At 40.5% G+C, this 18,821-nt stretch overlaps 1 protein-coding gene across 1 annotated transcript in view; it reads right to left on the reverse strand.

The window, feature by feature from the left end:
• Window positions 1-709: 709 nt before the first annotated feature.
• The window catches only part of SEMA6A (semaphorin 6A), a 203,795-nt gene continuing 185,683 nt past the window's right edge, over window positions 710-18,821 (reverse strand). The window contains exon 20 of the mRNA XM_066603096.1: window positions 710-3,773. Coding sequence (XP_066459193.1) covers window positions 3,016-3,773 — 758 coding nt within the window. The 3' untranslated portion in view covers window positions 710-3,015. The remainder of the gene's footprint in view (window positions 3,774-18,821) is intronic.

Raw genomic sequence — 18,821 nt, forward strand, 5'->3', positions numbered from 1 at the left:
TAACATACACCAAAACCAAAGTCTTCTCCACATGGAAAAGATAACCATTTACAGACATGCTGTTTTGAGGTTTCTGTCACTTGCCAGTGTACAGAAGGTTTCTGGCTGGGTGGAAGGCCTGTGATGTGGATTGAGAGGGATACAGTTTCGTCTTTGAGTGACCACCAAGAAGGCATTAGGACACTTACAAGTAGGTGATTCTCTCAACCAGCGAGAAACCTACTGTATGGGGTGCAAGAGCCCTGAAACAGCCTGTCTGTACATGGTTATATTGTCCTTCTGGAGAAGACTACAACCTGTGATGTAAATCCCAATGTGGTACATCCTAAGAGGTATTTGCACTTCCCTAACGTTGTGATTCTAATTACTGTAGCACAGAGAAACTTTAGGAGTATTTTAGAGTTATTTTGATGTTATTTATTTGAACAGGGGGTAATTGGTTTAGAAACATTGAGAAACTCTGACTTAGAGCAAAGTAACATCTGTGTTCTTGCCAATCAGGAAAGCACAATATGGAACATTTTTGTTATGATCTTTTCCCATATTGTAGCTGTATGAAGATTAAAAAAGGACTAAAGATTCCAGGCAGAACCGTACAAGCAACCTTGCTCTTGTCAAAGCCAGTGCCCTACTGTTCATGGCTGTAAATATCGACCAGCTTGTAATTGTCATACACAGAATGGTCTCATGCCAACAAGCGCCACGGAGAAACGGGTATAAAGGTTTATTCAACAAATAATACAAACAAGTGAAAAAAACATATTAGAAAGCTATCTACAATGTGGATACCTTTGAAAATCTAATAACTACACATAAAAATAAAGAGGTTTCGGAAAAAAGTACAGGCATAACTTCAAGTACATAAAATAGCTACAAAAATACAGATTTTTAATTTAAATTACTCCTACTTGATTAACTACACAGTGACAAATACATAAACCAGCATATAAGTAAGCTTTACAACAATGGCTTGTAAGAAGAGATATAGAATTACAGCTGTTACTTTCCATCCATGTACCGACCGATCATCTTCTAACATCAAAAATATTATCTTTGATACATACATAAAATATGTATTGCCTATATATGAATGGCATCTGATATCCGGAATGTTCCAAAATGCAATATGATAGACAGATAGAAATAGTCCCTTTATTTCTATACATTCACTGCAACAACTGCTAGACAAATTACTGTGATAAGAAGTCGTATGAAGCTTCTAGGTCCCAATGCAAAATGGCTACCAAGCCCCCCAATTGTCACATGCTGTTGATCGTAGTGCAATCCTGATTTGAAGAAGAAGGCCACCTTAAAACATCAGAACGTAGATGGTTGCAGTCATGGAGCTACTTATTACATAAAACTAAATATCAAGACATATTTTTCAAAAATATCAATGCAAATAATGTGAAAAAGTACAAAATACATATAACCATATAAAAAAACAGCATTTGTTAGTAGAGTCCATACCTGTATTGCTTTTTTACATATACTTTAAAGGCATAGCTATGTAAAGCATAATACTCTTACTTGTATAATAAAAATAATAATAATAAAACATACAGATGGTCTGTTGGACTATCAAAAAGAGGTATATTGGTATGTTGGGAATTGTATTATATATAGGTCCCATATACTTTCATGAATTGAATCATTACTTTTACAAGCAGGAGCAATCTGACCCAGTAGCAGAAAAGACCCGGAGAAATTCTCATCAGCTCATAGCACATGTCAGCAGGTTACATACTGCTTTTTGACACCTCACCAGATCATATGCAAGGTTTATGCCCCATGGTTTTACCTTGCACATGTCATTAAAGATACCCTTCTTTTTTCCTTAGTCGGTCTCCACTGTGGACTTGGAGTCTGGTCTTTGGAAGCTCTGTATCCACTATTAGTAAACCTTCACTATGCTGCTCCATTCATTTCGATAAACTGTGTGTTTTTTGATGGAATGCAAGAGCTTAACGTGTATCAAAGTTTATATGAGAGTTTGTGTAGCTCCTTTGTTGGAACTCTCCAAATTGTTCTTATTGGGAATAGAGATGAGCAAGCACGCTCGGATAAGGCAGTTACTTGAGCGAGCATCGCTCTTCTCAAGTAACTGCATTCTTGTCCGAGCAGGCTCGGCAGAGGGTGGCAGGGGGGGGGGGGGGAGTGAGAGAAATCTCTCTCTCTCTTCCTCCCGCTGCCCCCTCCGAGCCTGCTCGGACAAGAATGCAGTTACTCGAGAAGAGTAGGCATAAAAATCATCGTTGGCTCATTCGCTTTTTGTTCAGTTTAAACAGTGATTGTTTAGTCTTTCACATTGGATTATAGACTGAATGTGAAAGATTGAACGATTCTCGTTTGAACAAGCCAACGATGTGTTTGCCTGTCCAAACAGGCTACACAGGAGCCAACGGCCTAGCAATGACGTCACCCGTTCGTTCAAATGAGAATCAGCTCATCTAAAAGCAGCCTAGTTGCAGAACCCAACACAGCGGCTGTTCGAGAGCTCCGCTCTACTAACTGGCTAATACTCCAGCCAGTCAGGGACACTGTTTTTGAATTTAACTTTGATCCTAAGCATGCAAAATATATGAAAACTGCACTATTATATCTTGGGCTCAGACATATGCTGCCGTGAAAGCGATATTTGAAGGAATGTATTAAAAGTCATTTGTTATATACTGCTGTAACCTTATATTCAATATATAGTAGAAAAATAGACACATTTTAATATCTGGCTAAGACACTTACCATGAATGCATAGTGATTTAGAAAAATACTTTGTGAAAAAATGCAATATTAATAAAAGCATAAAAACATACAATTTTCTATAATAAAATAGAATACCCTTAAAATAGGAAAATATGCATCTACATAAGTGGAGCTGTGCAAACTACAAGTAACCAAAGGAGACAGAAATCTTTGTTCATATTGAGAATACAAATATACGTTGTACAGTATACAGCAACCTAATGTCACAGCTTGTACCAACTGCACACAATTGATTTGTGGCAAAACTAGTCACTATTGTTTTTCGTGCCCTAGTGCCGCAGACGGATCTAGAGGAGTGAGAGAACGGCTAGGCCTGTGTATTCTACCTCCATGAATACGAGCATTGCTCTTAAGTGGACTAGGGCCTACAGTAACATGCTCGTTCTTCAGAGAAGAGGAGGTCTCGCTGGTGCCTCCACCACAAGTCCTGCTAACGTAGGTTGCTTCTTTAGATGCACTGAACAGTTGTATCCCTTGTTGCATAACACTCACAAACATCTGTGCAGATTGCTGGTGATGCTGTGACATTAATAGCAGATTTGAAGCAATTTTCTCCAAAATTGCATTCTGCTGCATGATGAGTTCGGAACTAGACTTCTCTGAAGCCATAATCTGCTTGAGGGATTTACTAATATCTTTCACATGGCCATTAAGAACATTTAACTTCCTGGACATTGTTTTGCGGAATTGGCTCTGTTCTGAGTAAATAAGGGCTGTGTGCTCACTGATATCATTCCTTATGGCTGGTGGTACTTGATCACTGTTGAATGGAGACATCATGGGCAGTTCATTGAATGTCTCATCAGATACAGGCTTTTGAACATTTGTGCTATGCTGCTCTTCTTTTGCTGGTTGTATATCTTGCAACATGAAATAATCTTTCTGTTTGATGGTTTCTAAACGGCTTGAAAGCGGCGCCATATAAATTTCTGCTTTTTCTTCTTCTTCCATGTCACTCAATTCTGACTTGTCATGAAGAACATCAGTCAGCGCCATACTGGTCGATATACCTAAATAAAAGCATGTGAAAGCGGTTAGACTTCAGCTTAATGGATTGCTTATGCTTAAACTTTAAAAATACTTTGAATATTGGCTTAACAAATTTGATTTAAAAACAATTTTCCTTGTAATTTTAGTCACATATGTTGTATGAGCAGCAGGAGGAACATTAAAGCATTTTAGCATGAAAAATAAGAGTTCTTTTCTGGAAAGACTAAATGTAATTTTCAAGTGAATCATATGTTCTTAATATCAGACACATTCTTCCTTGTCAATAAACGTCAAATACATTTAGTTCTGATTGTTTATATTTCGAATCCATTAATACATTCATGCAGAAGGGACCATCAGAATGTATTTATGCTTTCCACATTTTGAAATGCTGTTTTAATATTGATGATATTGAGCATCAGACTGTAAGCATTTAAAGGGACTGTCCTATAAAAAAGCAAGACATTTTGTAAAACACCCCTTTAAACCTACGAACTATACATTTTACTTTACAATTGGGTCACATTTTGGAAAGACCATGTCAGTGTGTAACATGCACATTGGATGAGCCTCCTTCGTTTATTTTACCATGTATCCTTGGCTTGTTTAACCCATTTTAGGCCACCTGTCCACGGGCAGGTCGGACCTGCATGCGGAATCTCACAGCAGAGTTTGACCCGGTGCCCAGCTGGTGACCCCTGCGTACCTGTCCAGCGTCTCTACTCTGTACTGCGGAAGTGCTGACCTGCGTTTCAGCATGCATGCACAGTACAGAGGATGCAGCGCAGTTGCTAAGAGGATGATGCAGCTCCCACTGTCATTCTGCAATAATGATTGCAGAATGGCCGCAGAACGGACCGCTTCCATTGACTTTAATAGAAGCCGACTGTGTGTAGCCCGCACAAAATTGCAGCATGCTACGATTTCTTCTTTGCAAGTGGAAAATTGCAATCGATTTCTGCTTGTGGGCAGGAAATTGTGTTTTTATATAGCATGCTATGTGGCTGGATTTGCTGCAGAGTCCGAAGGCGGAATTCCGCTCCGTATTCTGCAATGCAAATCCATCTGTGGACGCAGGCACTTAGGACCAAGCACCATAAATTGCTGTCGGGTTGTCATCTCTTAATCACAGCTGAGAACACTCAAGGAGAAGACAGTAGGAGTTTTTAACCCCTTCTGCCTTCTCCTTTCACTAATACACAAAACTAGAGATGAGCAAGTATACTCGCTAAGGACATTACTCGAGCGAGTAGTGCCTTAAGGGCTCATGTCCACGGGGAAAAGAAGAATTAAAATCCGCAGCGGATTTTAACTCTTCTCCCGCGCGCGGATCCGCACCCCATAGGGATGCATTGACCACCCGCGGGTAGATAAATACCCGCGGATCGTCAATAAAAGTGATTTTAAAAAAAATGGAGCATGAAAAAATCTGGACCATGCTCCATTTTCATGCGGGTCTCCCGCGGGGACGGCTCCCGCGGGCTTCTATTGAAGCCTATGGAAGCCGTCCGGATCCGCGGGACACAAAAATCATATTTTACTTACCCGCTCCGTTTCTTCTCTTCGGCGCCGCGCCATCTTCTCTCAGCCGCGGCCGGATCATTTTGCTTCGGCCCGGCGCATGCGCGGGGCACGTCACCGACGTCATCGTGCACATCCGCCGAGCCGAAGAATGAAGATCCGGCCGCGACGAGAGAAGATGACGCCGCCGCGAAGAGAAGAAACGGAGCGGATCGGAGGTAAGTTTATTCTCATTTATTCTCCTTTTCGGCGCTCATGTCCGCGGGGCAGGAGGGACCCGCTGCAGATTCTACATGTAGAATCCGTAGCGGGCCCGATTTTCCCCGTGGACATGAGGCCTAAGGGAAGTATCTCCCCGCTCCTCTCTAAAGATTCGGGGGCCTGCGCGGGTGACAAGTGAGTTGCGGCGGGGAGCAGGGGAGAGCGGGAGGGAGAGAGGAAGAGAGAGATCTCCCCTCCGTTCCTCCCCGCCTCTCCCCCGAATCTTTAGAGACGAGCAGGGAGATACTCGGCTAAGGAACTACTCGCTCGAGTAATGTGCCTAGCGAGTATACTCGCTCATCTCTACACAGCACTCAATGAGTGCTATGTACTAGCAAGTAAAAGTGGAATTGTTTCTTCCACTATGGGACCCAGCATTAACGTGACCACCGTGATTCTCTGCTACAGCAGAGCTGCAGGGTTCTAGCAGACCCTGATCACCTCTGCCAGTGACTAATGTCACTACAGGGGGATGTTTTTTCTTGTAACTGAGGCTGCTATGGACGCCCCAGCTACAGTGGGAAAGTGTGTAAAAAAAAAAAAAAACATGCCCCCCAGAGGTCTTATATGACATCATGGGGGACATAGATAGTAAAAAAAAATAATTACATAAATAGGTAAAACAAAATGACAGAATAAAATAAAAATATATACAGAAAAAAGGAAAAAAAACAAAAGCTGATGCCAACCAAAACCATCGCCGTACGTGCCCTGTAGTCCAAAGCCATACATATTATATATCAAAACGTCAGAAACAAAATGAGGAACCCATTCCCATACTTTTAGTGTAAATATGCTAATTAAAAAAAACAAAACTATAAATGTTAAAAAAAATCATTTTTTTTTAGCTTTTTACCCCAATAAAACTAAAAAACAGAAAAAAAATCAGTGAAAAAGATATTTAAAAAGTAGCCCTATATGCCACTGAAAAAAATACAACAAAAATAATTTTAGTAGCTGAAGGAAAAGAAATAGGGCAGTTAAACCCCCACATGGGTAAAATCGCTAAAGAGTGTCTGGTCCCTAAGGTACAAAACAGCCTGGTACTTAAGGGTTTAAGTTGGGTTATAGCTACTACTAACACAGTCTGAGCCTAACTTTATTTCAGTATATTTAAAGGGATTGTGTCATCTGGATCATGCTACCCAACACAGTGTGCAGAATGAACCCAGGACAGCGATGCCTGTTGACCCAATGAATTTTTTTTATTATATTCTAATAAATTCACTTTGAAGTTTGACTCAGAGCTAAGTCATGGGGGTGGCCTGTGTCTGCCTCTCCCCTCCTGCATCATGCAGGCTGACAACTCTCTGCCCCTTTATGTATAGAGAGTTGTCAGTCCTCATACAGCGGGTGAGGAGAGACTAACACGGCCCGCCCTCATGACTCGGAGCTCAGCTCTGAGTCAAACTTCAAAGTGTATTTATTTGAAATGCCGCAGCTTTTCAGAATAAAGCATACATGGGCTAATGGGCATTTCTGTCCCAGGTTCATGCTGCCCGTTGTTCAGGCAGAATGAACCTGATGGCAAAATCCCTTGGATAAATAATTTTTAACATGCCAGTTTCACACACCAGCCGCTGAAGTAAATGTACTAAATCTACTAGTGTGAGTTCACACACAGCAGAACGGCTGCAAAACTTCAGCTGTGGAATGTGAGATGACATTTTGCAGCAATGTATAGTGCATGTTTAATGAACCCATTCACTTACAGCAGAAAACAAATCTGCAGCATGCTCTATTTGTTGTGGAAATGCTGCAGATTGTCACTGTGGAATCCATTCAATGCAATGAGCGAATTTTGCAGTGTATTTAGGCACCAAAATCCACTTCAAAATCTACACATTCTGATTCTGATGTGGATTTACTTTGCAGTGTTCATACCATTAAAGCATGCAAACCTCTTAAAACATTTAGTGCAATTTGGGATGTCAGAAAATGAAATCTACACTACTAATATTTCAACTTTTTTTCTTTCCAGAGTGTAGAGTTTAGAGGGAATCGTGGTTGTCCCTATGGATGACCCTCTGCGCATCACTATCCCTGAGAACAGGAGGGCACTAGCACCCAGAGAAGAGTCTAAATAAGCAAATGCTGTAATGACCTAAGGCAGACAGAAACAAACAAGGTAAGATTAGACAAACCACAAACTAGGTACACAGTCTACACTAGTAAACCAAGAAGCAAAACACACTGGACAAACTAGAAAACGGAATACTGGATAGAACATAAGTTATCACTAGAGATGAGCGAACGTACTCGGTAAAGCACTACTCATCCGAGTAATGTGCTTTATCCGAGTATCTCCCCGCTCGTCCTGAAAGATTCGGGGAGCGCCGCGGAGCGGGGAGCTGCAGGGGAGAGCGGGGAGGAACGGAGGGGAGATCTCTCTCTCCTTCTCTCCCGCCCGCTCTCCCCTGCTCCCCGCCGCAACTCACCTGTCAGCAGAGGCGCTCCCCGAATCTTTCAGGATGAGCGGGGAGGTACTCGGATAAAGCACATTACTCGGACGAGTAGTGCTTTACCGAGTACGTTCGCTCATCTCTAGTTATCACAGCTATTAACTGCACAATACTGTAGAAACCAAAGTATTTAAAGTGAGGATAACTAATCAGAATCTCGCTTGTCTGTAACGAGGCTGAGCAGTGACGACAAGAGATCCCTTCCGATGAGTCAGCTGTAAGAGCAGTTCCATTGCAACCTAGAAAGCAGGAGGTAATGATATAACAGGATTTCTCCAGCTGGTCATAATAGTAAGGCCTTATTCACATGAGTGATTTTACGCGACTAATTTAGCCGTGATAACAAATCATGACCATCTGAAGTATTAGGCCTCATGTCCACGGGGACAGATCTGCAGCAGGTCACCCGCACACGTGATCCGCGGCCCATAGGAATGCATTGGACACCCGCAGGTAATTAAATACCTGCGGATGTCATTTTCCCCTGAGGCGCAGATTGCGTGTGCGGGAAATCACCCGCAGCATGCTCCATTTTAGTGTGGGTCTCCCGCGGGCACGGCTCCCGCAGGCTTCTATTGAAGCCTATGGAAGCCGTCCGGATCCGTGGCACACCCGCAGCTGAATTACTGCTCTCCAGCGCGGGAGAGCAGGACTTCGAAAAAAAAAAAAAGTGCACAGCCCATGCGTGCGGCACACTGCCGGCGTGCCCAGCACATCCACCGGGCCGAAGAAAGAAGATCCAGCCACGACGGAGGGAAGATCCGCAGCGTCGGGACAGGTAAGTAAATTCTTCTTTTTAGGCCTCATGTCCGCGGGAAAGGAGGGACCCGCTGCGGGATTCTGCATGAAGAATCCGCGGCGGGTCTGATTTTCCCCGTGGACATGAGGCCCTAGAGTCCAATGCATTCATTCAGAGTACCGATTTTTAGCCACGTTAAAAACATTGCGACGCAAAATATAGAACATTGGCGATCGAGCTTATACACAGCTGGGAAAGATAGGTCATACCCTTTCAGCCGATATACGCTGGTGGCTTCCATAGACTCCTATGGGAGCTGAACAAAAAGGGAAAGGGAGGTAGTTTAGCAGTGGCTAGCATTACTAAAACATGACAGATGCTGATATTTAGGCATTAGATGTAATTCCAAGGATTTATGTAGTCTAAGGAAATTCCATGCTGTGGCATACATACGCCGCACCGGGCCGTGTGAGTGGATGAGAAAACGCTAATTTTAGCCGTGACTTGATTGAGGCTTTTTCCCATTCATGCGGTTTTCAGCTATGATGCGGCCATCATAAAAACGCACCCCCTATGTGAAAGAGGACTTAATCAGATACTAATATACATACAGTTTATGTTGAGAATGTCCTGTAACAAATACTACATTTAATGTACAAGAATTTAAAAGCTAAAGCTTTTCAATAGAACTTGTATCAGTCCAGCAGATATCTGTAATTAATTTTAGATAATGTATGAGTTAAAGTAGTAATGGATTGTGAATGAACATTACAGTCAACCTCTCTCCACATTTAACGTCCTGCTTATTGTGCCCAGCAAATAAAGATAGAATTTGGTGTCCTTTTCAGACTTCATAAGGAAACATGCCGGGGATTGTAGAAATTTGAGTTAAAATCTAAGCTTTGCATGGGATCTCTCAGTTCTTGATCTAAATATACTTCATTGCATATTTACAGCTACTATCACTGTATTTCTCCTGCTACATCTTGTGATTGTTCTAGTACATAGTAGTTATATAGAAATGGGGTTGCAAACCACTGAACTATAGAAAACTGTAACAACTGAAAGGCCTAGACTGTAATTATAGAGTATTCTACAATGAAAGAAAAGATGAATGGAGTATTCAATACAGACAATACAAAACAATTTATATTGTATCAGGTACACCTTATTGACATGTATGTATATGTACAGATATGTATTTTATTGTAATCAGGAATGGCCTTCTTCTTAGAAATGTACATTCATTGGAATGCTATTCTTTAATCTATTCTCTGAACTCCTTTTACACAGTGTAGCTATGTGCTTGGACTCCCTGTAAACAGTTCCATTAAGAGAGATCTGTCAGCTTGAAAATGTAGCCTATTCTACAGGCAACATGTTATAGAGCAGGAGTCAAACAGATTGATATATAGGCTTGCAGAAAAAGATTTTGTGAAAATTGTATCTCACTCATTTTAATTTCTGTGATTTCTGAGCTTAATGGTCCAGTGGGCGGTCCTATGACTGTACATACAGATAGCTGTCGATCATTGATCGGACCACCCACCGATCCTCTAAGGTCAGAAGCAGCAGGGATTAAATGAGTAAAATACAAGTTCTACACAATCTTTTCCCACAAACTTATGTATCAATCTGCTCGGCTCCTCTTGCTCTATAACATGCTGCCTGCAGAATGAACTTCATTTTCAAGCTGATAGCTTCCCTTTAAAATAAAATACATTTAGCCTTTCTCTAGCCAAAAATGATAATGTATATGGATACATGAATACAAAAATGCATGCCTGTCTGCTATGCTTGTAATTTAGGGATCTGTGAGAAGTAATAGACAGGCATGCAATGCCATTAACTGTTTTAAAGGGGTTGTCTCATTAGGGTATATGACTTATATGCAGGAGGTCCCTAATTGGGAACTCCTCTTATGAGCTAGAACAGATCTTCCAGTTTGGTTGACCCAGTCTGTCCATGCATTACATGGATGATCATTCATTTGTAAGCCTGTGATGTTAAACTATTCACAACTGCTTCTGATGTTAACAACTAATCATCCAGGGGTAGAGAAGCTGAATCCATGGTGATCACCTGATCACACATCAGTGTCCTTTTAAAATATGGGTTTTCTTCTAGTGACAACCCATTTAACAAGCAGTAATAAAGTCATAAAATAAATACAAAAGTGTAATGGATAAAACCCTTTACAAATATGATGACACATGGATGGAAATATGGAGCATTGTTCTTCAAGGGCTAGAACGCAGCTTCATAAAATCCAACTCCCATTTACAGAAATATATTGTCAAATAGGATAATCTTGAGAGGAAAATATAATATCGATTTTTCTCAACTCTTACAATAAACAATTGAATTTCTATTATGAGAGCAGAATTGTTGTTGCTGCTTTAAAGTAAAATATAACCAAACATAAAACCAGATTATTTTGTTATCATTTGTTTCGAAGTCTTGACAAGAAAGCGGTCAAGTGTTGATTTGTTGCAAGCAAGAATCATCTCTTTTATGAAGCAACCTGAATGTATCATGTTCTGTGCTGAATTAAGGTTACAGGTGTTATCTCTCTGCTACTATCTCGCTATTCATTGCAATTCTATAAACATTCTCACATTGGAAGTTTTGGAAACAGTGTGAATCATAGGAATGAAAAATACAAGCACATACTTTAATCAATTGCAAAGCACCAACTGAAGAACAGGACCAGACTGATAATAGAAACCTGGCCAAAATCCAATCTCCCTGGGCTATTCCGATTTGTGAAAATCAAGATATATTCTTGGCAGTGACAGAAAATGTAGGAATAGGCAGATAACTACTCCAATACAATCCCATGGCCCGAGCCTAACCGGGTGATAAAAAATTTAAGTACCAATGTTTATCTGTTCTGGAGAAGTCCTTTTTCCTGGTAATGACTGTACATTCCGATATTTTATGTCAAAAATGTTGATAGTTCTCCGTGTACGTATTTTCTATTATGCTCAAGGGCAATGACTCTCGATGCAGCTGGTAATAGACATTTTAGTTGTAATTGTTTTATTAGATAGCATAAAGTGCCAAGCAAACTTTTTTTTTCACAGCTGTTGAACTTCTAACTGCAACATGAATGGGGAATCAAAACTCCCAGCTAATTAAATTAACCATTCTGTTAAATAAAGCAAAACTTTGTCATGAAATACTAAACAGATGGGTCGCTGATTTGTTCTCTAGCCCCAGAGCTCGACTATGTTGCGTTCGGGCCAAGGAGCTGATGTGGATGATTTGACATTACATTGATTTTTATATTTTCCTATTTCTCTGCTATTACCCTTCTGGATATGTTGACAGTCTACTTGGAGTAATGGGTATAAACAAACAAGAGCCTGCTTGACAGAACAAAAGCCATGACCTGGATATTGATGAAAAGTAATTAAATGCAGATGTGCTCCCCTGTTGTACTTCACATTGCCTACAGATTACTGCTTTCTCTGCGCAAAGTCAAAAGGAGCTAGTACTTAATAGAAGAAAGCACAGCGCATGCTTGATTAGGTTCTAATAGAGTCATCATTAGGGCTGAAGTTGAATTGTACCCTTTTTTAGATGCATAAGTGCCATAGTTGGTGGAAAACCTGTGCGTAACGAACCTCGGTGTCATGCAACTAGGACATTTTTACACGCATTTATTTTGCATTTGCTTTAATTTTCAGAATGCTTTAAAGAAATTATTACATGTGTCTTTTAACCGGAAGCATAACAAGAATGTGCGGTGGAAGTAGAATAATTCTTACAAAAAAACAGCCTTCTAACAGCTAAATTTAGTCAAGTAAAGTTGAGCAAACATTCGTGAAGTTTAGGATTATAAGAAGATTTCGAGCAGCTCCTCGGGCCATTCTTGAGCTTGCCAAAACAGATTACACTGATGCACATATAAGGTCACTTAAGATAATTTAATGTTTGCGGTTCAAGGAAAATGGTCTACTAGTAGAGTCAACATCCTTATTTTTTCCATTCTCTCTTGTAAAGCGAAACAGACTGCTATTAACCTTTAACTGGTTTTAACCTGTAAGATATATGCTTTGTAGGCATCAGACTAAAGGACAGTTTCAATACATTGCCATTCATCTTGTTGCATTTAGTAAATTGGCTTCAGACTGGATTTACACGGCCTAGTGCAATATTGGTCTTGGACCGATGTAGCACTCTTAAACATGCAAATTTCTACACAAGTGCAAAGTGTTTTATGAAAAAAATGCATCACATCGCTGTACATGGGATTTCCAGGCACATTTTTCATGGGATGTAAAAATCGCATGTTATTTCAGTAGGGAAAGTAAAAAATCACATCATATACACATGAAAATTGCAGCTGCATGCAAGTCCAATTTTTTTTTCTCACATAGACTATAAAGGGGGTAGGTTGTTAAAAAAGGATATTCTGTAATTTGTCTATCTTGCAGCTTCACTGTTAGAGAAGAATTGCTGATTTCAATAGATTTGTAAATAATGGGTCCTGCTTTTGTGTGAGTTTTGTGCATCTTACAATGTGAGTGATTAAAATGCTCATGTGAAAGAACCTTAATGCTGCGTTTAGACTGAATGATTATCGTTCAGAAAATCATTCAAATGAGCAAAACTGAATCATATAGTTAAAATGCAGGCAACGACTTAACGATGAACGAGAATCATGAGGTTCTTGCTTGTTTAGTTTGAGCCAGCATAAAAATCAGCCCCGGTTCATTCACTGGTTAGGCAGTTTAAACACTGATTGCTCATTGTTTCATATAGGAATGTGAAAGACTGAGCGACAAGTAAGTGAGAACTGCATTATTCTCAATGCAAATCGGGCAGACTAAACACGCTGCCTAAGTATGAGCGAGCAGGTAATGATGCCCCCAGTTCATTCGCTTGGGCAAATAAGAATTGTCCTGTGTAAAAAGGGTATTATACAGATATAAAGTGGGGGGGAATATGGAATCACCGTATGAAGTGCATGGGATTTCATCATTAGCACTGAACTGCCCTTTTGACCCCTTGGCTGAGAGCTTTCCCACCAAATTTGTGTTTACTTCAACTCTTGCCCTGCTCTAGGTGTTTTTTAGGAGCCAGCTGGTGGCTCAAACCCCTGACCAATAGTACCTTGTTGCTCAGGCCAATGTTTACTTCTGCCCAGCAGCATGTGTCATATTAACTCTACTTAAGTTACACCAGATTCTAAATCATATTTGAATAAGACATGTAGAGACCGATTTTAAAGGTCCATTTACACGCAAAGATAATCGTTCAAAAGATAGGTTTTGAGCGATTGTTTTGCATAAACTGCTAATGGACACTAATGTCCATTAGCAGCTTATCACCTTCATTTGCATGTAAATGAGCTTCCAAGATGTGTATGCAGATAACAGCAGGTGGTCTGTTCTCTGCATTTAGCTCCTTGTCCTGCCTCTGGCTTTTAACTGGAATACTGTGTACAGTTCTGGACACCCTTGCTCAGGAAAGATGTTGCAGTGCTTGAGGGGGTTCAAAGAAGGGTGACTAAATTAATAAACGGAATGCGAGGACTGGAATACCCAGAGAGGCTAACAAAATTGTGATTATTTACCCTGGAAAAAGACGGCTAAGGGGCGACCAAATAACTATGTATAAATACAATAGGGAACAATACAAGGATCTCTCCCATGATCTGTTTATACCCAGGACTGCAACGGTAACAAGAGGGCAATCTATAGGTCTAGAGGAAAGCAGGTTTCATCACCAACATAGAAAGGGGCTCTTTACTGTAAGAGCAGTGAGACTTTGGAACTCTGTGCCTGAGGATATGGTAATGGCAAAATTGATAGAGGAATTTAGGAGGGGACGAGATGTCTTTCTAGAATGCTATGATATTACAGGATATAGACATCAGGTGACCAGCGGGGTTGTTGATCTCAAATGTTGATCCAGGGATTACTCTGACTGCTATTATGGAGTCGGGAAGGGATTTGTTCCTCCAAATGAGCTAAATGTCTGCTTGGGGTTTTTTTTTTTGCCTTCCTCTGGTCGAACAAGGACAGGGGGTTGAAACAGGCTGAACTAGATGGACATTGTCTTCATTCAGCCTAACACACTGTGTTACTATGTTACAACAATGTAATCAGCGCTCCCGTGGAGAATACAGCACCATGGACAGCAAACACAGCATGCTGTCTGTGTTATCTTCTCTCTGGCTGAACGATGTATTTTATGCTCACCTAAAATCATCGTTCAACCAAAGATTGAAAGATGGGCATATTTACAAACAACAATTATTGCTCAAACGATGGCTTTTGAGTGGATTTTGAGCAATAATCGTTGCGTGTAAATGGCCCTTAAGGCATTCCTTTCATGCAGTGTTTCCATATTTTTTTCCACCTCCTGTACAAATGAGCTGTCTTTGCCTAAGTAAATAAAGTCTATTCAGTAGTGCAAATATGCTTGATCCCACTGTCTGATATAGGATATTCTAGAATTGGCTTTCAAAGCTCTAATTCTTGGGATTTCCATTATAGATGCTCTACTATTTGTTCATATGTAGCATGTCCATGGAATAGGCCTGCATATATAAATATTTATATAGCTATTGCTCAAGACTGCTGCCTATGTAGCTCTTAGTCCTGATTTGATTTGAGGCACTATATGCTAAAGGGAACCTGTCAGCAGAAAAATCAATTTAAAACCACTGCCGTAGTGTTATGCAGCATGACCTCAGCAAGACGCAAATGGTTTTGTACAAAAAAAGCCTTTTAGCTTCACCACAAATTCTTATTTTGAATGTCATAAGCCGAGTATGAAAATGCACAATCTTGAGTCAAATAGGTGGTGCCATCATCCTTCTGAGTCAGTGTGTCAGTAGAAACCCATCCTTTGCTCCTGCTCATTGGCTCCCCTGTTTATCTCACAAACTTACCATGTGGTCAGCCAGCCATGTCCTCCACCACATGTGCAATGAGGTCAAGGTGTATACACCACAGTTCACTGCACATTTGCTAGAGTGCCACATGCTGCATCATTCTTAAAAAGTACCTACATTACAGACATCTATGTTTTACTTTACATTGCTACAGTTTTTCAGTGAAAACCTAGTTTAAAAAGCAATTGGGAATGGGGAGAAGAGTCATTGGATTGGTTCTCCACTGATTTCTCCCCTCCCGGCTTAGCTAGATTGACAGGTCTCTTCCTATTGGTGTTTAGAGTGGGACCTGTCAATCTAGCCAAGTCGGTCGGGAAAAAGTCAGCAAAAAGTTGCCCCAATGAATCCTCTCCCCATTCTTGGCTGCTTTTTAAACTATGTTTCCCCCGAAACGCTACAGTTGAAAGTTTGGGAAAGTCTGAAGAAAATGTATGTAACTAGTTGGTGGGAGGAGGCATGGAATAAAGAATGGAAGAAGATCAATGAGTAAGCCTATGTTGGATCCCAGCAATATAAATCTCTGTGAATAAGATTGCATATTTATATAGCAAGGTGAGTAGAAGCCCATACTTCATTTTTACTTCATGCCATGGGAACATATGTGGTCACCATTCTTTCCATCCTATATTTGCAGAAGTTATATTCTTTCCCTATCACACTTGTGGCCATTATTTACATTAATAAGGTCACTTTATTTTCCTGCTGTTCCATTTGAAGTAAAAATCTGATTTGGTTGTCTGACCTTAGTATATAGATTAAACATCAAGTCAATGATATGTGTATATATTTTTCTCTGAAATTAGTGATAGTGACAGGGTTATTTATTAGGTGGTTTGTGGGAATAGACTCAAAGCCAAATGATAATCCAAGCTTCAAAGGTTCATGTTTTATTTAGTCATTTCTTTGTATCAGTGAAATAAATATTGCAAACAATTCCACAATTCAACCTGTGAAAGTCATTCAGACTTCGGCAGGAAGAAGTTATTGGACACAGTGAAACCATAGTATAAAATAATGACCCGCCGGATGGAGAAAGGCAGTACATTGTGCTGATACTGTTGTCGGGAAAGTTCTTGATGGGAGATCACAGTTCAGTGTCACTTGGCTTCTGTTTTAAAGAATGTCATGTATAAACAATTTCTCCTATTGGGTTGCAGTAAATTAGCAACAATTAGAAAAGATGACAATATAATTTTGCAGCATGCAATTTATTCACAACTGCTTCACTCTGAAAATAACAAAAGCTCCTCTTTCATCTTCAGTGTTTGTAGGCGTCTAAATCTCCACCCATCAAATAGGTGACACCTTAAATCATGTATGACTTTTAAAGGAGTTGTCTCACTTTTAACTGCTTTGCTGCAGGAAGCAGATGGCTCTGTACATTGCGCAGTGGCTCAGGTTGCTACTGCAGGCTGAGTTTCATTCGATTCAATAGCTATAAAATATATACATGGTTCGTTAAAAAATAATGAGTGTAATTTACTTTGCAAATTTTTAGATTTGAAATTTTTTAAAGGCTTAGCTATAAGAGTGCAGAAACAGTAATGTATGTTGTTGCTGTGTTGGCACAATGACTTATAATACAGTATTAACAGTGTAATCATTTTTATGCATTACATAATAATCTGACTGCAAATGAACACTTGATTTTTATATTGTTTATAAATCCTACATTTTGAGATATGATCATAAATGACAAAAAGCAAAGGTAGTATTCTAAATTTTCAAAATTTTTGTACTATTTCCTTCTATGCAGTAAATGAAAGAACTAGCTATTGTTAGGTTGTGCCACTGGGACCTGTAGTTCTATGGATTTTCAGGAGCACAGTACGGGGCCGTCCTTATTGGGAAGATCACTCTGCTTGATGTTGTCTCGTTAGAGTAGGGACGCACAAGACAACGAGGACCATTGAAGTGGGCTTGCTGGCTTAAGTTACTTGGCCAATTCATGAACCAAAACCTCATACATATGATAGCTATTCCATCTGGTTATGCAGGTATGCAAGGTGAGTGTTTTGGTCATTTGTTAGTTCTTATGTTATGTCTGCCTGTGAGTCTAGTATGCAGTTCACTGTCCCTTGGTGTTCCGAGTGTGTGTTTGTATAGCATCCTAGGTTACGCAGCCAGCATGTCTTGTGCAGATGTGACAGCTATATCATTACTGTCAGGATCAGTAAATGTGAGTCCAGTGTTCCACACACTGGTTTGCTTATGGGGTACAAGTTGGTGATCTAGGCTTTGCTGCAGGGCACCCAGGCAGTTACGCTGGAAGTGATCTCAGTTATCTGGCAGCCGAACCTACAATAGACGAAGGCAACTTACCCTAACACTTGACCAAAGCCATAGTAAGAGGAATCTGGATTTAGGTAGGCAGCAGATACTTCAAAATGAAGGACAGTCAAGAGGTCAGGGTGCATAGTGTAGATTTAGCATGATATAAACAGGTCAGGAGTCAGGGCAGGCAGCAGACAGGACAATAGTTAATACAAAAAACCAATGTCAGAAGTGAAAAAGTCAGTAACCAGGAAGTCAGAGCAAATGAGTTTTAACTTCAGCTTGACCAAAAAGACCAAAAGTTTAGATGACTTACTCTAAAAAGGGAGTCTGATATAACCAGAGGTGCCTCATGATTGGCAGGAGACCTAATAGCAGGACTTTAAGACTACAGGTATGTAGTCTTGAGCAGTAGAAAGGAACAGACAGCAAGCCAGGACTGGATGTTTGCTGTGGACATAGGGAGAGTATGCTCCAAAGCCACCAGTGGAGTGATGTGTGGAAGGATGGTGGCTGTGGATCATGACAACAACTACTATGTCATAAAACTGTGGTACATCTGAGGTATCTGTAGTAATTCATAGTCCGAACCTCACATAGGTCATTTCTGGATATAGGGCTGTTTCTTCTACTGGTGAGATAGTAGTAGCATTTTTGGCTAGAGGGGTTCTCCAAGCGATGGGAGCTATGCTTGCAGTTACTGGCACCGACCACTACACAAGAGTCAAAGCAGCCACTTTTTCTCCAACCCCAGAGTATCCCGGCATTGATAGTGAGCGCTGCCTGGAAAACCCCTTTAATATTATAAGCTTAAAATATTCAGACACATTTTTCAATTTCTTATAGTGTTCAACAGTTGAGTCTCTCTCTACCCTACCGTGTTTCCCCCAAAATAGGACCC

This window comes from Eleutherodactylus coqui, chromosome 5, assembly GCF_035609145.1.
Source record: "Eleutherodactylus coqui strain aEleCoq1 chromosome 5, aEleCoq1.hap1, whole genome shotgun sequence".
NCBI lineage: Eukaryota > Metazoa > Chordata > Amphibia > Anura > Eleutherodactylidae > Eleutherodactylus > Eleutherodactylus coqui.